A 15,132-nucleotide genomic window follows, 5' to 3' on the forward strand; every position below is an offset into this window, starting at 1 on the left:
TTTATACTGAAAGGCCTGTTCGATTTATCAGTATTTTCTAACAAAAAATCTACGTCACTACTACACACCCAATCGATAGGAATTTTTCTGACTAATATAATGATAGCGTTTCTGGTAAGTAAATGACGAATTGATAAGGTATCTTTATTGGTCTACCTTAGGGGGATTTAGGCCCATAACTTCAAAGGAAGCGCCTCATGAAAGACGAATTCAATCTACTATCTAGGTACCTACGTAGTTATACTTATAAGTATCTTATTATAGCCGCCGCCTTAGTGCAGTGGTTGACGCGTGAGCCTATAACCGTCCTGGGTTCGATTCCCGGTGGAAACGAAGAAAAAAATGTCTCGGTCTGGCAGGACACATAAAGCTGATCACCTACTTGTCCCTAAGGAATGACGATCAGTGAAACACAAGGAAGGCACAACGCATCTGGCCTAAGGAGCCCATTTATATATAACCCATTTATCTGCAGTACTAAATGGGTTCATTCATTTCTACAGAGAATAGACACATTTCTCACCAAGATTTTTAAATAGAGTTTCTCGTTACTGCCCTCAGTATCATACATTTACGTTTGTGATCATGAATAAAATAATCTAAAGGAATTGAGCCCAAAATAACCGGCAGTCAGGGGCGCTAGCGGGATAAATTATCTTTATTCTACATAAGTAAATCATATATTACATTGCTGAGATTGAAAAGAAGAGAAGAGAGGATTAGAAGTTTGTTCGTTTAGATGAGCTTATCTCAAGAACTGATTTATATTAATTATGCAACTAATTCCTGAAAGATTCCTAGGGACGATTTACGCCGCCACTAGAAAGCTGAAAGAAGTACTACGACTCAGTAGGTAAGTAAACCTGCATCTCCTGTAGGTCTCTCTGCAGTCAACCTCGATCCTCGAGTAGGTACCGTATTATGATAATCCTATTCAAAAATTAAAGAAAAATATTTTACTCAATCGTAAATCATTCGTTTTCGAATCTCTCAAGTAAATATGTATTCAAATGGTTTGTCTTTTAACATTTCCATTCACATCCTAAACATATAGGTAACCCTAATAATATGATGGTGAATTAAGATCAAACAATACTTCAAAGAGAAAGGTATTGATTTAGGATACGAATTTAGCTAGTAAAGACAGTTGTATACAGAGCTTAATCTATACTAATATTATAAAGCTGAAGAGTTTGTTTGTTTGTTTGTTTGAACGCGCTAATCTCGGGAACTACTGGTCCGATTTGAAAAATTCTTTCGGACGTGTTAGATAGCCCATTTATCGAGGAAGGTTATAAGCTATATATCATCACGCTACGACCAACAGGGGTGGAGCCACGGGGGTGAAACCGCGCGGAGCAGCTAGTAAGGCATATGCCAATATCGTATTATATTTCCACAAGAACTTTACTGAAATTCAAGGAAAAATTTTCAAGAAAATTAATTCCTGAAATTGGCGTTATATCATAACGTTTAATTTTCATAGCCTTCAATAGAAATAGGTAAAATAAACTATTATTATGTATATCATATCATTCGTTACACCCACGTAATTGTTATCAGAATAATGATTGGAGCAGGAAAAATGCAGGATGATCCAAAGATATATTTCGGCGCGTTTATAACTTAGTTACCTACACATATAAAATACGTGTATTTAAAATGAAATGTAATAACAACTTAGCACAATTTAAAATTCTCTAAAAGGTTTATCTTCTGGTAGAGACCGAAAATCATGGAGAGATAGGTATGTGTATTTACATATCTTATATATAAAAATGAATTGCAAAATGTGTTGGTAAGCGCATAACTCGAGAACGGCTGAACCGATTTCGATAATTTTTTTTTATTATATTCCTTGAAGTACGAGGATGGTTCATATGTAGAGAAAACGTAAATATGTACCACGGGCGAAGCCGGGGCGGACCGCTAGTCACTACATAGTATAAAACAAAGTCGCTTTCCCTGTCCCTATGTCCCTATGTCCCTATGTCCCTTTGTACGCTTAAATCTTTGAAACTACGCAACGGATTTTGATGCGGTTTTTTTTAATAGATAGAGTGATTCAAGAGGAAGGTTTATATGTATAATAAGATCCATTAAGTAGTGGAGAAGTACTGTTATTTTTGAGGTTTCTAATGTGATGTCGTAAAAAATTACATTTATTCCGCTTACATTGCAAACGCAGGCTGAACCCTACGAGTTTTATCAAAATAATGTACTAAGTATTATACACATTGAAAAGGTCTACAGAAAAGTCCGCGATGGTATATGTCTATCTCTTATGGATAACCCACAATAACGTTTTTTTGTCATTTACTTTTTACGACAAATAATGGCTAATTTTCGAAGCGATTTTAACCAATACAGCATTAATCCTTAACCAATTAAATACCATGGATACATTGTTCATTTAATATAGATCTATATGGCCCTTTACACCGTATGATTTAAGTGAATATTTTCGAAGATATTACAGATTTAAAAATTGCAGGACGTAGCGTTTGCGGCCGCCCGGCTATGTATTTTATACCCGTGCGATGCCGGAGGCCGGAGCGGGCCGCTATATTTTTATACCTATACCTACAACGTTCACAAATTTTCTGTAGTGTAGGTATTTAGTATCAGCATTGCACCCGTGCGAAGCCGGGGCGGGTCGCTAGTCTTATATATAAAAATGAATCGCAAAATGCGTTGGTAAGCGCATAACTCGAGAACGGCTGAACCGATTTCGATAATTCTTTTTTTATTATATTCCTTGAAGTACGAGGATGGTTCTTATGTAGAGAAAACGTAAACATGTACCACGGGCGAAGCCGGGGCGAACCGCTAGTTCATCATAATATATTTCATTTTGTAGGGTTTTCTAAGAAAGGGTTCACTGTTGCTTATAAGTTATAAATTATCAAACTATCTATATTATTCAGTTTTGAACATGTTTTCTTTGCTTATAAAGGTTAAAAATTCAGAGAAAGAAAGAAATGGTGATACACAATAGTTATTCATTCAAATCGTTTATTAAAAAAATAAAATCACGCTTACATTAATATTAATTCACACGTAATAAAATACTTAATACACTACTTAGTAGGTAATACTGTTATAAATGATTTAATTAACATTTATAGGTACTTACATTATATTCTTACATAATATTATAAAATACGCAATTAAAAAGGCATAATACACTGTATATCTTGAGATAGGGATTAGATCAATGCACCAAAACTGTATTTTGGATAAGATAATAATTAACAATTCGTAATTATCATAATGAAAATTTATTTTGATGACATATGTTTAAGGGAAAAATACACACAAAAAACAATAAACAATTTTTAAAATTATTATGAAAAATAATTATAAAAAGTGGGGACACCCATCCCTTTCATCGATAAAAATCTACATACTTAATACCAGAGTACCATAGGATACATTTCCTTACATAACATTCCGATTTACATCTAGACGAAGCTGATATTCGCGTCAGATCGATTAAAAAACTTGTCGACACACTCCATCAGAACCTCTGCTAAAACCTGGTGGACAGTTATCAGGCACAGTTATGGCATTAGTCATTATTGGTATCTGAGGTGCGTCTGTAACAGATTCATTCTCTTTTTGGTCTGATACTTCTTTTTCTTCTTGTTGTACTTCAGTTGGATGTTCCACACATTCTGTGTCTGCCATTTCTGGAAAAATATTTTTGTTATTTTACAAATTTTTACAAAATGTAACTATACTTAACAACATGAATATAAAGTAGTTTATATTTATAATGAGTTTTCAATACAATTACTATTTAGTTATTTACTATAAATGGAATATAAGAATTTCATTATTTCTAAAAAGGAATCGAAATCGTTGATCAATCTTTCTGTATTTAAATATCATTCAAAAATTAAAATTAAAAACATAGATACGTATTCAAAGAAAATATATAAAAATACAACGATTTGTTATTGTGAAAAATGAGTAGTAAAAAATAAGTACATAGTATTATAATTTATAATATACATATATTTAAAACAGAAATTAGTTTCACAATTAAGATGAAACTTTCAAGTTAAAATATGTTAAAGTTCCTACCTATACAGTATACACAAAATAATGTCGTTTTAGTTCAAAACTTAAAAGTCCTATTTACAATGTTGAGAAACAATAGTTAATTTGAGAACTTGTGCACTAAACTCCACGACTTATCAGGATGAGTCCGAAATTACGTGTGAGAAGCGACTTCACGCACTACATTTATATGTATTTATCAGACGGCTTTACTATATCCGAGTACTGAATCATCCTCACGTCTGTTGATTGTATAGCTTCTATTTACACTAATATCTTCAATTGCATGTTCAAGATTTCAAATATTAAGCAATAAAAAATACAAATGTCTCGCAAAACATACCCATAAGAAACTACAGCTGTTGTTTTCGAAAGGACCTGAAAAACAATCATTAATACAATACATTATGTAATAAATGTACTTGATGCTCTCAAGTTGCACCTGACATAAAATAATAATCAATTTAAATATTGAATAAATACTTCTTTTCCTATCAATCAAAGTATCTAATAAATTGACATACATATTATTCAATGAGCTTATTTTTGTTATGTCATTATTTGGAATATTTTTAAGCTTGACAGCATTTCTACAAAGAAATAAGGGACAGTTGCCAAAAATTATTCAGGAGTTTTGGACATTTTTAGCTAAAATAAAAACAATTCTGAGTGCATTATGCTTTATGTTAATATACTACTCGTTTGATGAAATGAAAAAGAGTGTTAGTCTAGAAAAGGTGATTTAAATTTTGCTTATCAATAAACTTTTTGTCATATGAAACATTATGCAGTGTTAATTATACACAGATAAATGCAAAAATATATCATAATCCCACGTAGACTATTTTCAGTAAGTCAAAATTATAAACTTGAATCATACTCAAAAGGAAATATACCATATTCAATTAGATAATTACTACTAGAGTGATGATTATATTTTTCTAATCACTCAATCTTATCTCAATTTTAACAATTTCGTTTCGTCAAATACTATTTTTTATTTATTTATCCATACTTAATATTATAAATGCGAAAGTAACTCTGTCTGTCTGTCTGTTACTCAATCACGCCTAAACTACTGAACCAATTTGCATGAAATTTGGTATGGAGATATTTTGATACCCGAGAAAGGACATAGGCCACCTTTTATTGCGAAATATGTACCACGGGCGAAGCCGGGGCGGACCACTAGTAAGTTATAAATTGATATCTTATTTCTATCATAAACCATTTCCCCTAAATATTTTCTTATGCATTCTAAATAATAGAATTAAAACTTTCCGTTTCAGATAAATGGCACTGAAGTAATTATTTCAAATGTAAATAGCAAGACTTCTAGATGTAATTTGTCGAAGTAAAGTTTATTTTTTAAATTGTTTTCAATTTAATGAACAATCCTTAACATGCCAATATCATAATTAACAATGAAATAAATGAATTGTTGTGTGGCTTCAATGTCAGCTATTATTTCAGAACTCCGTCACATAACAAAAGGAGACCTATTAAATCGTCAGGGCAAGTTTGCGAACATTATCAAATTATAATAAGACCAAAACTCCATAAAAGCAGTTCTTTATCTGATCTTACACCACAGACGAGCGACTATTGTGAGTGCCTGTTGTTAGTATTGCACTTATCTTAAGTTGTTATTTAACTATTCAAATATAATATACTTACATATTCATGCATGTTTACATTTTAGCATTCGATTTCTTTACCACAAAAAACGGTTGTTTGTGTAAACACAATCGACGATATATCAATATTTACGAGAATTCCGGAGACACACTAGAAAAATACTCTAGATGCCTAGCTGAATCGTCATATATGTCGTGGAATTTTAAAAACAAGTAAGCTGTTTATTAAGAAACATAAATTATCACTGAATTAATTAATTTCAATAGATTCATTCATTTTGTTATTTAAAATAAGAAAGATGAAGAAAAAGATCGAGATGAGCCCTGATACGTATGCAGCAAAATTTGCGGCTGATTTTACATATTCTGGCGATCAAAATGCGTCTTCATATTATGCTGAAAACTCCAGGTACAGTTACGATTTCCACTTTCCTTGAAAAAATAAATACAATATGAATAATTAAAATTAAATTGTAGTACGAGTAGCACAGACGATGCGACTCATCAAAAAATGGCGACATTCCCTTTTAAACCAACACCAAGTGGAAATTTAAAAGTTCAATCCAATCAGGTGATGGAATTATTTTTAGAAATATTCTTAATAAATTATAATATTAAAGTAAAGTTAATAATTATATTAAAAGAATATAGGTAGTATTTCAGTCTTCCACAGTCGGAGTTTTGTTAGCTGATCCAACACAGGCAAAAGTTAAAGTTAAGTTTGAGGGTAAAACTACAGAAGAACTAGATGATGAATTAAATAATTTACTAACTGATAATCATGATATGAACGTAAGTGAAAAGCCAAATTTTATTTCATGAAATTAAATATGAGTATAATTAATTAATCTGAAACTAAATTGAAGGATGAACCGAATCTCCGATTGCAATATGGTCCCAGGAAAAGTCCCAATACGCAACTACACGTAAAAAATGTTCTAGAAAGAAATATAAATGAAAATTCTCGAACTGAAACAAAAAATAAAGAATTGCTCAGCATGGGATATGGGCAAATGGAAGCAATAGACTGGATGCATGTACAGTTACCAAAGAAACAGGAATTATTTCAAGAATTCTATCGCAGAGTACATAATTTTATGTGAGTTAGAAGCAGAATATCATGATTGATACTAATGATTAAAATATAATCACACATTGGAAATCTCTTTCTAGTAATACAGATTGCATTGTACACATTGGCCGGGAGGAATTTCATTGTCATTACATGGTACTTCAAATATATTCGTCATTCTTCAACACAAACACTCAAAGAGAAATAGAACTGCCCATTGTAAGTAATCTTTTCAACGTAAAATACCTATGTTTAAGGAAAAATACATACCTACATTTATATTGATTTTATTTTATGCATTTCAGAGTAATGTAAAACCAGATGCCTTTCACACTATTTATGAATGGATGATATATAGCGGTTCTGAAAGCAATAAGTTATTAAAAAGAGAAAATATTTTAGATTTATATTCTGCTGCTCAGTATTTAGCTATAAAAGGTACATACAAATGCAAAATGTTGTAGAAATACCTATAGATTTATAATTAACTAGAGGTCCGCCCCGGCTTCGCCCGCCTTTTATTTCGCAATAAAAGGTAGCCTATGTCCTTTCTCGGGTATCAAAATATCTCCATACCAAATTTCATGCAAATTGGTTCAGTAGTTTAGGCGTGATTGAGTAACAGACAGACAGACAGAGTTACTTTCGCATTTATAATATTAGTATGGATTAACAGTCTAATAGTAATCTTAAACGTTTTATACCAAGACAGATTTAGAAGACCAATGTTGGTCGTTTATGGAAAACGAGACTATTTTTAACGAAGATACAGCTTTTGTTTTATATAGAAAAGCAAGGATCAAGAATATGACTTCCGTTATGGAATTGATGGTAACTAAAACTTCATTCTATAATATAATACCTACTTTACTAGACTATAAGTACTCAAAGCCGGCCCCAGTTTGAATTTAGAGTCGTTTTAACTAATCTACTGTTAATTTTTTTGCTGTAACTAATTGTATCCTTTGTTCCAATATAAAAATATATTTCGTTCTTCAAGCAAATTGTCTTTTACATAGCTTACCAACTCTATTGATCTACCAAAATCTAGCCTTGAATTATTTTAAGATTTGTGAACAAAAATACTCATAAAAGTGTCCCCTAATTAAAGGTGCGCCGAGTCAAGAGGTTCTTTTTACCACTCGTTGCTTCAAAGGATTTTCTTAAATTAGAAGCTGAGGAGATATTGACGTTTTTAAAGTCGGATTATATCTGTGTGACAAGGTAAAATTCAAATTCAAGTTTTTTTAGATAAACTAAGATTTTTTTGCCCAAAATAACCAATTTTTAAACGCCGTCGTTTTTTGTATTATTTGGATTGATGAATTGCCCCGATAATTTTTTTCTATAGAGATTGTGAGAACTAATTTAAAACCATGAAAGCTATTCTTTCTTTTTATTTCGAAATAGCGAAATCGAGGTATTAATGGCTGGTGTAAGATGGTTATATAGAGACTGGAACCTGCGCAAGCGCTTCGCTGTGGAAGTGATGCGATGTGTTCGCTTCGGTCTCATATCTCCATGGCAACTCGTCGACATCAAGAGAAACCCGGAAAATGCTGAGATATTGGAGATTGTCAATAATCCAGAAGTTCAACAAATGGTTGACGATGGTTTAGCGTAAGTCTTAGAACGTCTAGTACGTAATTTAAATTGTTCCCCAAACGCTTTGTAAGTTTATGATCATTTCTTTTTGCAGATACGTTATCATAAAATATTGGTATGGAAACAATTCTAAAAACTATTATCATTGGATTGAAGTGTTGGGTTTATCTGAACCAGCTGAAAGAAATTGGATAGGCGAAGAAAAGGTTCATAACCTTTTTAACTTTATGCACATTTTGTAGATATATGTACTTGCAAATTCTGGATATATAATTTAATTTATTTTGGGTTAAATTATCAAACTCTTGAGTTGTATAGAGTCAATTAAACTATTGTTTTGACTCTATAATACAGTCATAAAACCATTGTTAGTCCACACTAAAAATAAATATCGGTTTTACACAACAAATATTCACACATCCAAATACGACATGCATTTGAAAATTAGTTGGGTTTAGGTTATTTTTGAGTACTACAACGCAAACTATTCCGCGAAGTAAAGCTGCGCAAACATTATGTCGTAACCGATAATGTACACAGAAATATATCAGGAAAATCATATTATTCGCTGAATACGTGCATACTGTCTGGTCCACAGAATCACGTGACGTACAAGGAGTTCCTCAAATATTTAGAACAGTTTATGGTGCCGAAGAATCAAATGTATCAACAGATGGCTATGATGCAGCCTCCAAGGAGAAGTGATGATGGGCCTGGTAAATTTTGAATCGCTTTTTAAAATATATATTTCTATATATTTAAACTTTTTGTGTCACAATGCTAGTTACCATACTCCTCCGAAATGGCTGGATCGATTCTCATAAAATTTTGTGTGCTTATTCGGTAAATCTGAGAATCGGCCAACATCTATTTTTCATATCGCTAAGTATGAGGCAGAACTACGTTTGTCGGGACATCTAGTTATAAAGACAAACTAACAGTTGGTAATTGGTAAAAAAAAAATATATTACAGACATTTTGCAATTTATAGGCAATGGTCCGATTATCATGTTACGATAACAAACCACGCAAATACGTATAGGGACCTACCAAAGTGTGTTATGTAAATTCCATAGAAAAGATAGCGAATAAAATAAACATAATAAATATTTTTGTACTTATATATAAATATTCAATGTCGTCAGACGTTTTGGTATTAAACAAATATATATTTCCGGACATAACATACGTATCGCTATCTTACAACCAAAATAAGCATAGTATACAAATAAAGATATACACGTTACAGGAATTAATAAATTATTAATAAATTATTCCTACAGCAATGAATAATGTATACTACATACTAAATTTAATGAAGACGTCAATTAATTACCTACGTTTATTGACCATTTATCCAATTAAATATGTAACACATACCTACTTTTTAATGAATGCATATTATAAACCGACCAAAATAAAATTGAACGATGATTTAAATCATTTAGGTAGTTTTCGAGGAAAAGATCAAGATAAAATGGAAATGAGAAGGCCAAAAATAGAGTTTCCTTCACCGGCTACATTGATGGGGTTGACGGATAAAGATAAGTTTCCAGGCATGAGTGATCTTTTCAATAGAAAGGTATAAATATATTCCTTGGTTATTTAAGGCCATTAAAATGGTAATTTTCATAAAATATATTAAATAACTTAGCGATTCCGTAATAAAGTTTTCGATGTTATAATTTTTGCGTAACTTTTAAATTGGACCATATTCGTTCTAGAGCCCACTTAAGAAAATTTCAGTGCTCATAATGTAAAAAATACATAAAAAAAATATTGTTAAACTAAAAAAATGCGTTTTGTTATTCTAACTTTTCCGATTGAGCACTACCTACCTATTATTTTTCTGTAGTAGGGTAAAATTTGTTAATGTAAATTTTTTATTTTGTTTTTTGCTTGTTGCCTATTGCTGTAAATCTTTCAGATGCGAGACAGCAGTCCATCTCGATCACCTCCGGCTACAAGATCGCCTCCTCCTATGGAGAGCAATGCGCCTACAAGCCAACAACAAGCCACAATACATGAATCCACAAATAAACCTGAAACTGATAGAAAACAGAAGCTAACAATAGACGTAACGAAATTATCATCTTGCATTTTCATCGTACATAAATCGTTGGCTATTTGAAATTTATTGTTGCCTAAGTTTACGTTGTAGTAATAGCCAAATTCTGCACTTAACACTTAGAGTAATAGAATTAGGAAATAAATTATTGTAATAATCGTCTTATTACTTCTCTTAGGAATATCGAAACACACAAGAATGTATAAACCGCAGTCAATATTGTCAAAAGGAAATTCAGCAAATACACGTCTGCGATATTAATACACAGATCGTAATTATGTTTTTTTTTTCTTTTTTATTTGTTCAATCTTATAAACCATATGAAATAATGATACCTATATAATATATCATACACCATTTAAAAGAATGTATTTATTAATGTTTCATAATTATGATTATAAGTAAAAGTTATACTGTAGACAGGTCAAATTTATGATCCGCCCGAAAAAGATTCTACAGAGGAATTACAGTCAACTAACAGTGATACAAGTGACACAATTGGATCCAGTGTAACAGTAAATGTAATTGATATAACCATATTTTTCTATCGTAATGAAATTAGAGCCTCTGATACAAAATCGGTTCTTACAGGATACAAGAAAGAGTCAAAAGAGACATAGCGTAGCAGCTTGTTACTTGGCTGCTGCTTTGGCAGGCAATAGAAGGTAAGAAAAAGTTTATTTTAAATACATATATTTTGTGTTTTATTCGTGGAAAAAATTTAATGAAATAAAAATAGGTTATAGAAAGATCGTTGTACATGAAAATCCTTTTTTCAAACCTTTATTTATTCTTCTTTTAGGATTTTTCTGATAAAAGTAATCGCATGATATCCTATCGTCTCTCCTATAATGCGTTGCAAGTTGCATACTATTATGATAATTTTCACGATGACGAGGCATGTTTGAGTTTTGAAATAGGTATAGATAGAAGCAGTTTATCATAAACAAAAATTTTTCAGAGATTCCCAAAATCCTGAACGACGTCCTCAAACAAGCAATGCAACTCGTCCTGATGTAGGGACACGGCCACTGACGTCACAAAATATTATCAGCCCTGAAGCATCTCTGTTCAATCAGTCAAAGGAATCGCTTGCTAGAGCTAATATGTAATGCGTAATGCAATACGTCATCTTGTATTTCTTTCTTATATAATAATAAATAAAAACCAGACGGATTGCACTTCAAAGAATTCGGTTTGCTCGACTTCATGTTATTTGAATAATTATTAAAGAAACCAGACTCGTTAAGAATAAGCATATTTTCCCCTTGATTGTTTATGATTTACTTAAAACCCTTTCTTTATAGGAATAAATTGTCAACATCCATACTGGGTCCATCCAATAAAAATTACATAATTGATGGATCTCTGTTTAATTGGGATCGTGAAACTGTCCTGGTGTTCGGAGGGATCGATCCACATACATCGTATGGGGTCACAGGAAATACTGGGAAGGATATTTACAGGTCTTTTCGCTATGCATAGTCGTTTTTTAAATATTTATTCGCAAATTGTAGCGTATTTAAAATAGAATTACACTGAAACCATTTCTTGCATAAATGCTTGCATAAAACCTATGTAATAAAATGGCTGCACTCATGAATTTTTTTTCAGTAATTTATCATAACATATTTATAACGATAGTATTAGGTAATTATGCAGAATTTAAATCTTCAATATTTTTCGTCGACACAACTTTTTACTAAAATATTTTTTTTTTCTTTAAATAAAAGTTTGGTTTTTATCTTTTTAATGATTATAAATTAGGTCTATAAATATAGTCATTTCATTTTCAGTTCTTATTACATCTTTCAGATTTGATCCTGTAACAAATGCTTGGGAATATGTAGGCGAATTGCCCGAACCAAGGCATCATCATTCGGTTGCCTTTTTACGTGGACGGGTTTTTCTAGTTGGTGCGTTTTACATATATTTGCTGAGCATAAGTGTTTGTTGTACAATAATCATTGTTTAACTTATAACGTATTTGACAAAGTCTATTGACCCATTCACAAATGCTCTTGGGTCAAACCCAAATTACTAGTCATTGCTAATGTAAAGTTGTGTTAAAATAAGAGGAATTATAGAAAGAGGATCTTGTAGAAGATGAACAAATTTCAAATGGTTACGAGATGAATCATAAAGATTTCAAAAGGGTAAAAGTGAATGATGGGATACACTATACAATTTCTAGGTGGTGCTGATCCTCGTGAAGACGATTTACGTGGTAAATCAGTAGTTGTATCTACAGTATGGAGCTATGAACCGGTCACAAGATCTTGGTACAGTGAATCAGGACTTGCAATACCAAGGAAAAATTTTGGTCTGGTTGTTCATAAGATGGCTTTGTATGCAATTGGAGGGCAAGATAAAAAGGGCAGGTGGTTACTTTGAAATATTCTACATTGCGTTCAATATTTTTTATAGTTATATATTTTAAGCTTCTGGACTTTTGCTTAGTTCTTATGTCGATCAGAAAACGGTAATATGTATCATTAACAATTAATATTAGCAAAAGGCTTAATATAAAAACAAACAATCCTTTAAACGATCCTTTGTTATCACCAAAGATAGTAAGTGTATGTATGGCTTTCAAATGGTTGCAGGTTGCTTGGTTCGTTTCAAGCAATGCTTTTGTTATAACAAAAATGTATTCCTTCTCATAATATATTTCTTCAAATACACAGAATATATTACTTGGTAATTCATAGAGTACTAAGATCAGTAGAGAAGTTCGATCCAAAAACGGGATCCTGGAGTGAGGTCCGTTCCATGGGAGTGGCGAGGATGGCGGTCGCAGCTGTCAAGTACAGAGAGTACATATGGGTGGCGGGCGGCATGACTGGCGAGAAGAAGAAACCGGTGTGCAAGATTGTGGAGTGCTATAATTCGAAGACCAATGAGTACGCTGTTCAAATATTTATTTTTTTCAATAAACTTTCTGCTAGATGCGCGTACAATAAAAATTGTAGACACAAATAAAATAGCTGCAAACCAGCTCAGAAAGTACCTACTGAAGTTTCCGTAGACTGTAGAGAAACTGTTCTGAAATCACATGACAGTCAAACATTTTGTTGTTTTGGTAACGATCACCCACTAAAATTATTGTGTTTAATTTTCATAAAAAAAGCTTAAATACAACTACCTAACCGTACACAAAGAAACAGAAGAACTAATTATTTTTGTTTCATTGTTGAATTTTGTATATTTAAATTATTATTTATCTGATGTTTTCGCTTGCTCTATAGATGGACGGAAATCCATAGTCTTCGTTTCCCAAGATGCTTTGCTACATTATTTTCCATGAATGACAAGCTGTATATTGTAGGTGGAGCCGGAAAAATATCCGATAAGGTATGCAATTGGTTGATAATTATCTAATAATATAAATATGTTAAAAATATTTCAATATTTACTTTTTGCGCAAACTTATTGCGCCTACATATAAATACAGATTGTGAAATAGAGACTATGTAATACTTGTAGTATTTGTAAAAGGAAAAATATTAACTTAGCAATTTATGGCAACAAATTGCGTCGAACAAAGATTAATCTTAAATAAGGATTCAAATAAGAAAAGTAAGAAGGAAAATATTTATTACAGGCCTGAACTGTAGGCCTGTAATATGAAGTTTATGTACTTTTGCTAATTTGAACAGGATAAAACACCCAGTAGTGTTGGAGACATTGATGTATGGGATTGGAAGGATCGACAGTGGAAGCAAGAAACTGAGATGTCCATACCGAGACATGGACACGCACTTGCGTACTTGGGCACACAACTCATTATTATTGGTTAGTTGATGAGTTTTAGGAACAAAATATTATTGACTCTTTGTACAGAAATGCCTAATTGGAAAGATTAATTTAAAAAACTGAAACGAAAGGCTAATTGTTATTAGGGCACTTAAGAAAACATTTCTATCTGAAAAATAAATATTCAAGACAATATTTCTAATACCTAGTTTTACGAATTAAGGCCAAATTTAGTTCACACTGACTCATTTTAACAAAAATCTATTTCTACAGTCTACACGTGAGTCGAGAGTGTTTATAAAATAGCAAAATATGCAATGGATTTTGTGCTAAATGACAGCGTTTGTTTATACTTTCCGTGCTAATTTATATTCGGATGATAGCAGCTGGTGGTTAAAATAATATTTTTTGGCGTTTTTATAAATAAAAATAAGTTTGCTAAAACTAAGAGACCGAGCTACTTAGGAAAATAATTTGATTTTGTTTATATAACATTCTAGCCCTCGCTTTGAAGTTTCATTACCATACTAAAAAGTTTAAATTCAAAATCAAATACTAATCATTTATATAAGTAATCTATTACGATATTTAAACGTTTTTTTATTCAATTACTTCTTCTTCTAGAAGCAGTTTTGAATCTTCACTGCATACAGACATACTTAGTTTTACCATTTACCATCAGTTCGGAAAGTAGTTTTTACATAGAAGAGCCGGCAAGAAACAGTACAACAAGAATTCAGTTTAATAAAATCCTTATTTACTTTTCATGTTCCAGGTGGTGTAACAACAATTTATATGCGGGCCCTCAGCAATGTGGAGTCATTTTGCTGCGAGCGTAGAGCCTGGATTCGAGGAGTTGCGTCTCTACCATCACCTCTCTCCGGCCACGGCGCAGTTACTTTACCCCCGGCGTCTCTCATGTGATTTTT

The 15,132-nt window shown here is 32.0% G+C and overlaps 1 protein-coding gene and 1 long non-coding RNA gene across 2 annotated transcripts; one reads left to right on the forward strand and one right to left on the reverse strand.

Moving 5' to 3' along the window:
* Window positions 1–3,084: 3,084 nt before the first annotated feature.
* LOC149486032 (uncharacterized) lies at window positions 3,085–4,279 on the reverse strand. Its single transcript, XR_016316027.1, has 2 exons — window positions 4,090–4,279; window positions 3,085–3,692 (listed from the first exon to the last, which is right to left on the reverse strand). It is a non-coding gene; the product is annotated as an uncharacterized LOC149486032 (long non-coding RNA).
* A 469-nt stretch (window positions 4,280–4,748) lies between these two features.
* LOC149486033 (uncharacterized) lies at window positions 4,749–15,132 on the forward strand. Its single transcript, XM_089698736.1, has 28 exons — window positions 4,749–4,802; window positions 5,355–5,419; window positions 5,539–5,672; window positions 5,768–5,915; window positions 5,998–6,111; window positions 6,180–6,273; window positions 6,354–6,494; window positions 6,569–6,801; window positions 6,876–6,993; window positions 7,080–7,212; window positions 7,487–7,605; window positions 7,886–7,998; window positions 8,185–8,394; window positions 8,474–8,585; window positions 8,978–9,095; window positions 9,828–9,961; window positions 10,307–10,456; window positions 10,626–10,718; window positions 10,867–10,968; window positions 11,039–11,112; window positions 11,409–11,555; window positions 11,755–11,913; window positions 12,263–12,363; window positions 12,642–12,828; window positions 13,159–13,350; window positions 13,696–13,801; window positions 14,107–14,242; window positions 14,979–15,132. The coding sequence occupies exons 1-28, from the start codon at window positions 4,749–4,751 to the stop codon at window positions 15,125–15,127; spliced, it is 3,636 nt and encodes a 1,211-aa protein (XP_089554862.1). The 3' UTR covers window positions 15,128–15,132.

Source organism: Colias philodice, chromosome 9, assembly GCF_061535455.1.
Source record: "Colias philodice isolate Cphi_HAF_F1 chromosome 9, ilColPhil1 Martin Lab GWU primary, whole genome shotgun sequence".
In the NCBI taxonomy this organism is placed as follows: Eukaryota; Metazoa; Arthropoda; class Insecta; order Lepidoptera; family Pieridae; genus Colias; species Colias philodice.

Excerpts from the sequence above, each read along its gene's own strand:
- LOC149486033 (XM_089698736.1), top strand. The coding sequence starts at position 4,749 with ATGTTAATATACTACTCGTTTGATGAAATGAAAAAGAGTGTTAGTCTA. Across the intron at positions 8,586-8,977 it reads ATTGGATAGGCGAAGAAAAG|AATCACGTGACGTACAAGGA; the intron begins GTTCATAACCTT and ends TCTGGTCCACAG. Across the intron at positions 12,829-13,158 it reads GGGCAAGATAAAAAGGGCAG|AGTACTAAGATCAGTAGAGA; the intron begins GTGGTTACTTTG and ends GGTAATTCATAG.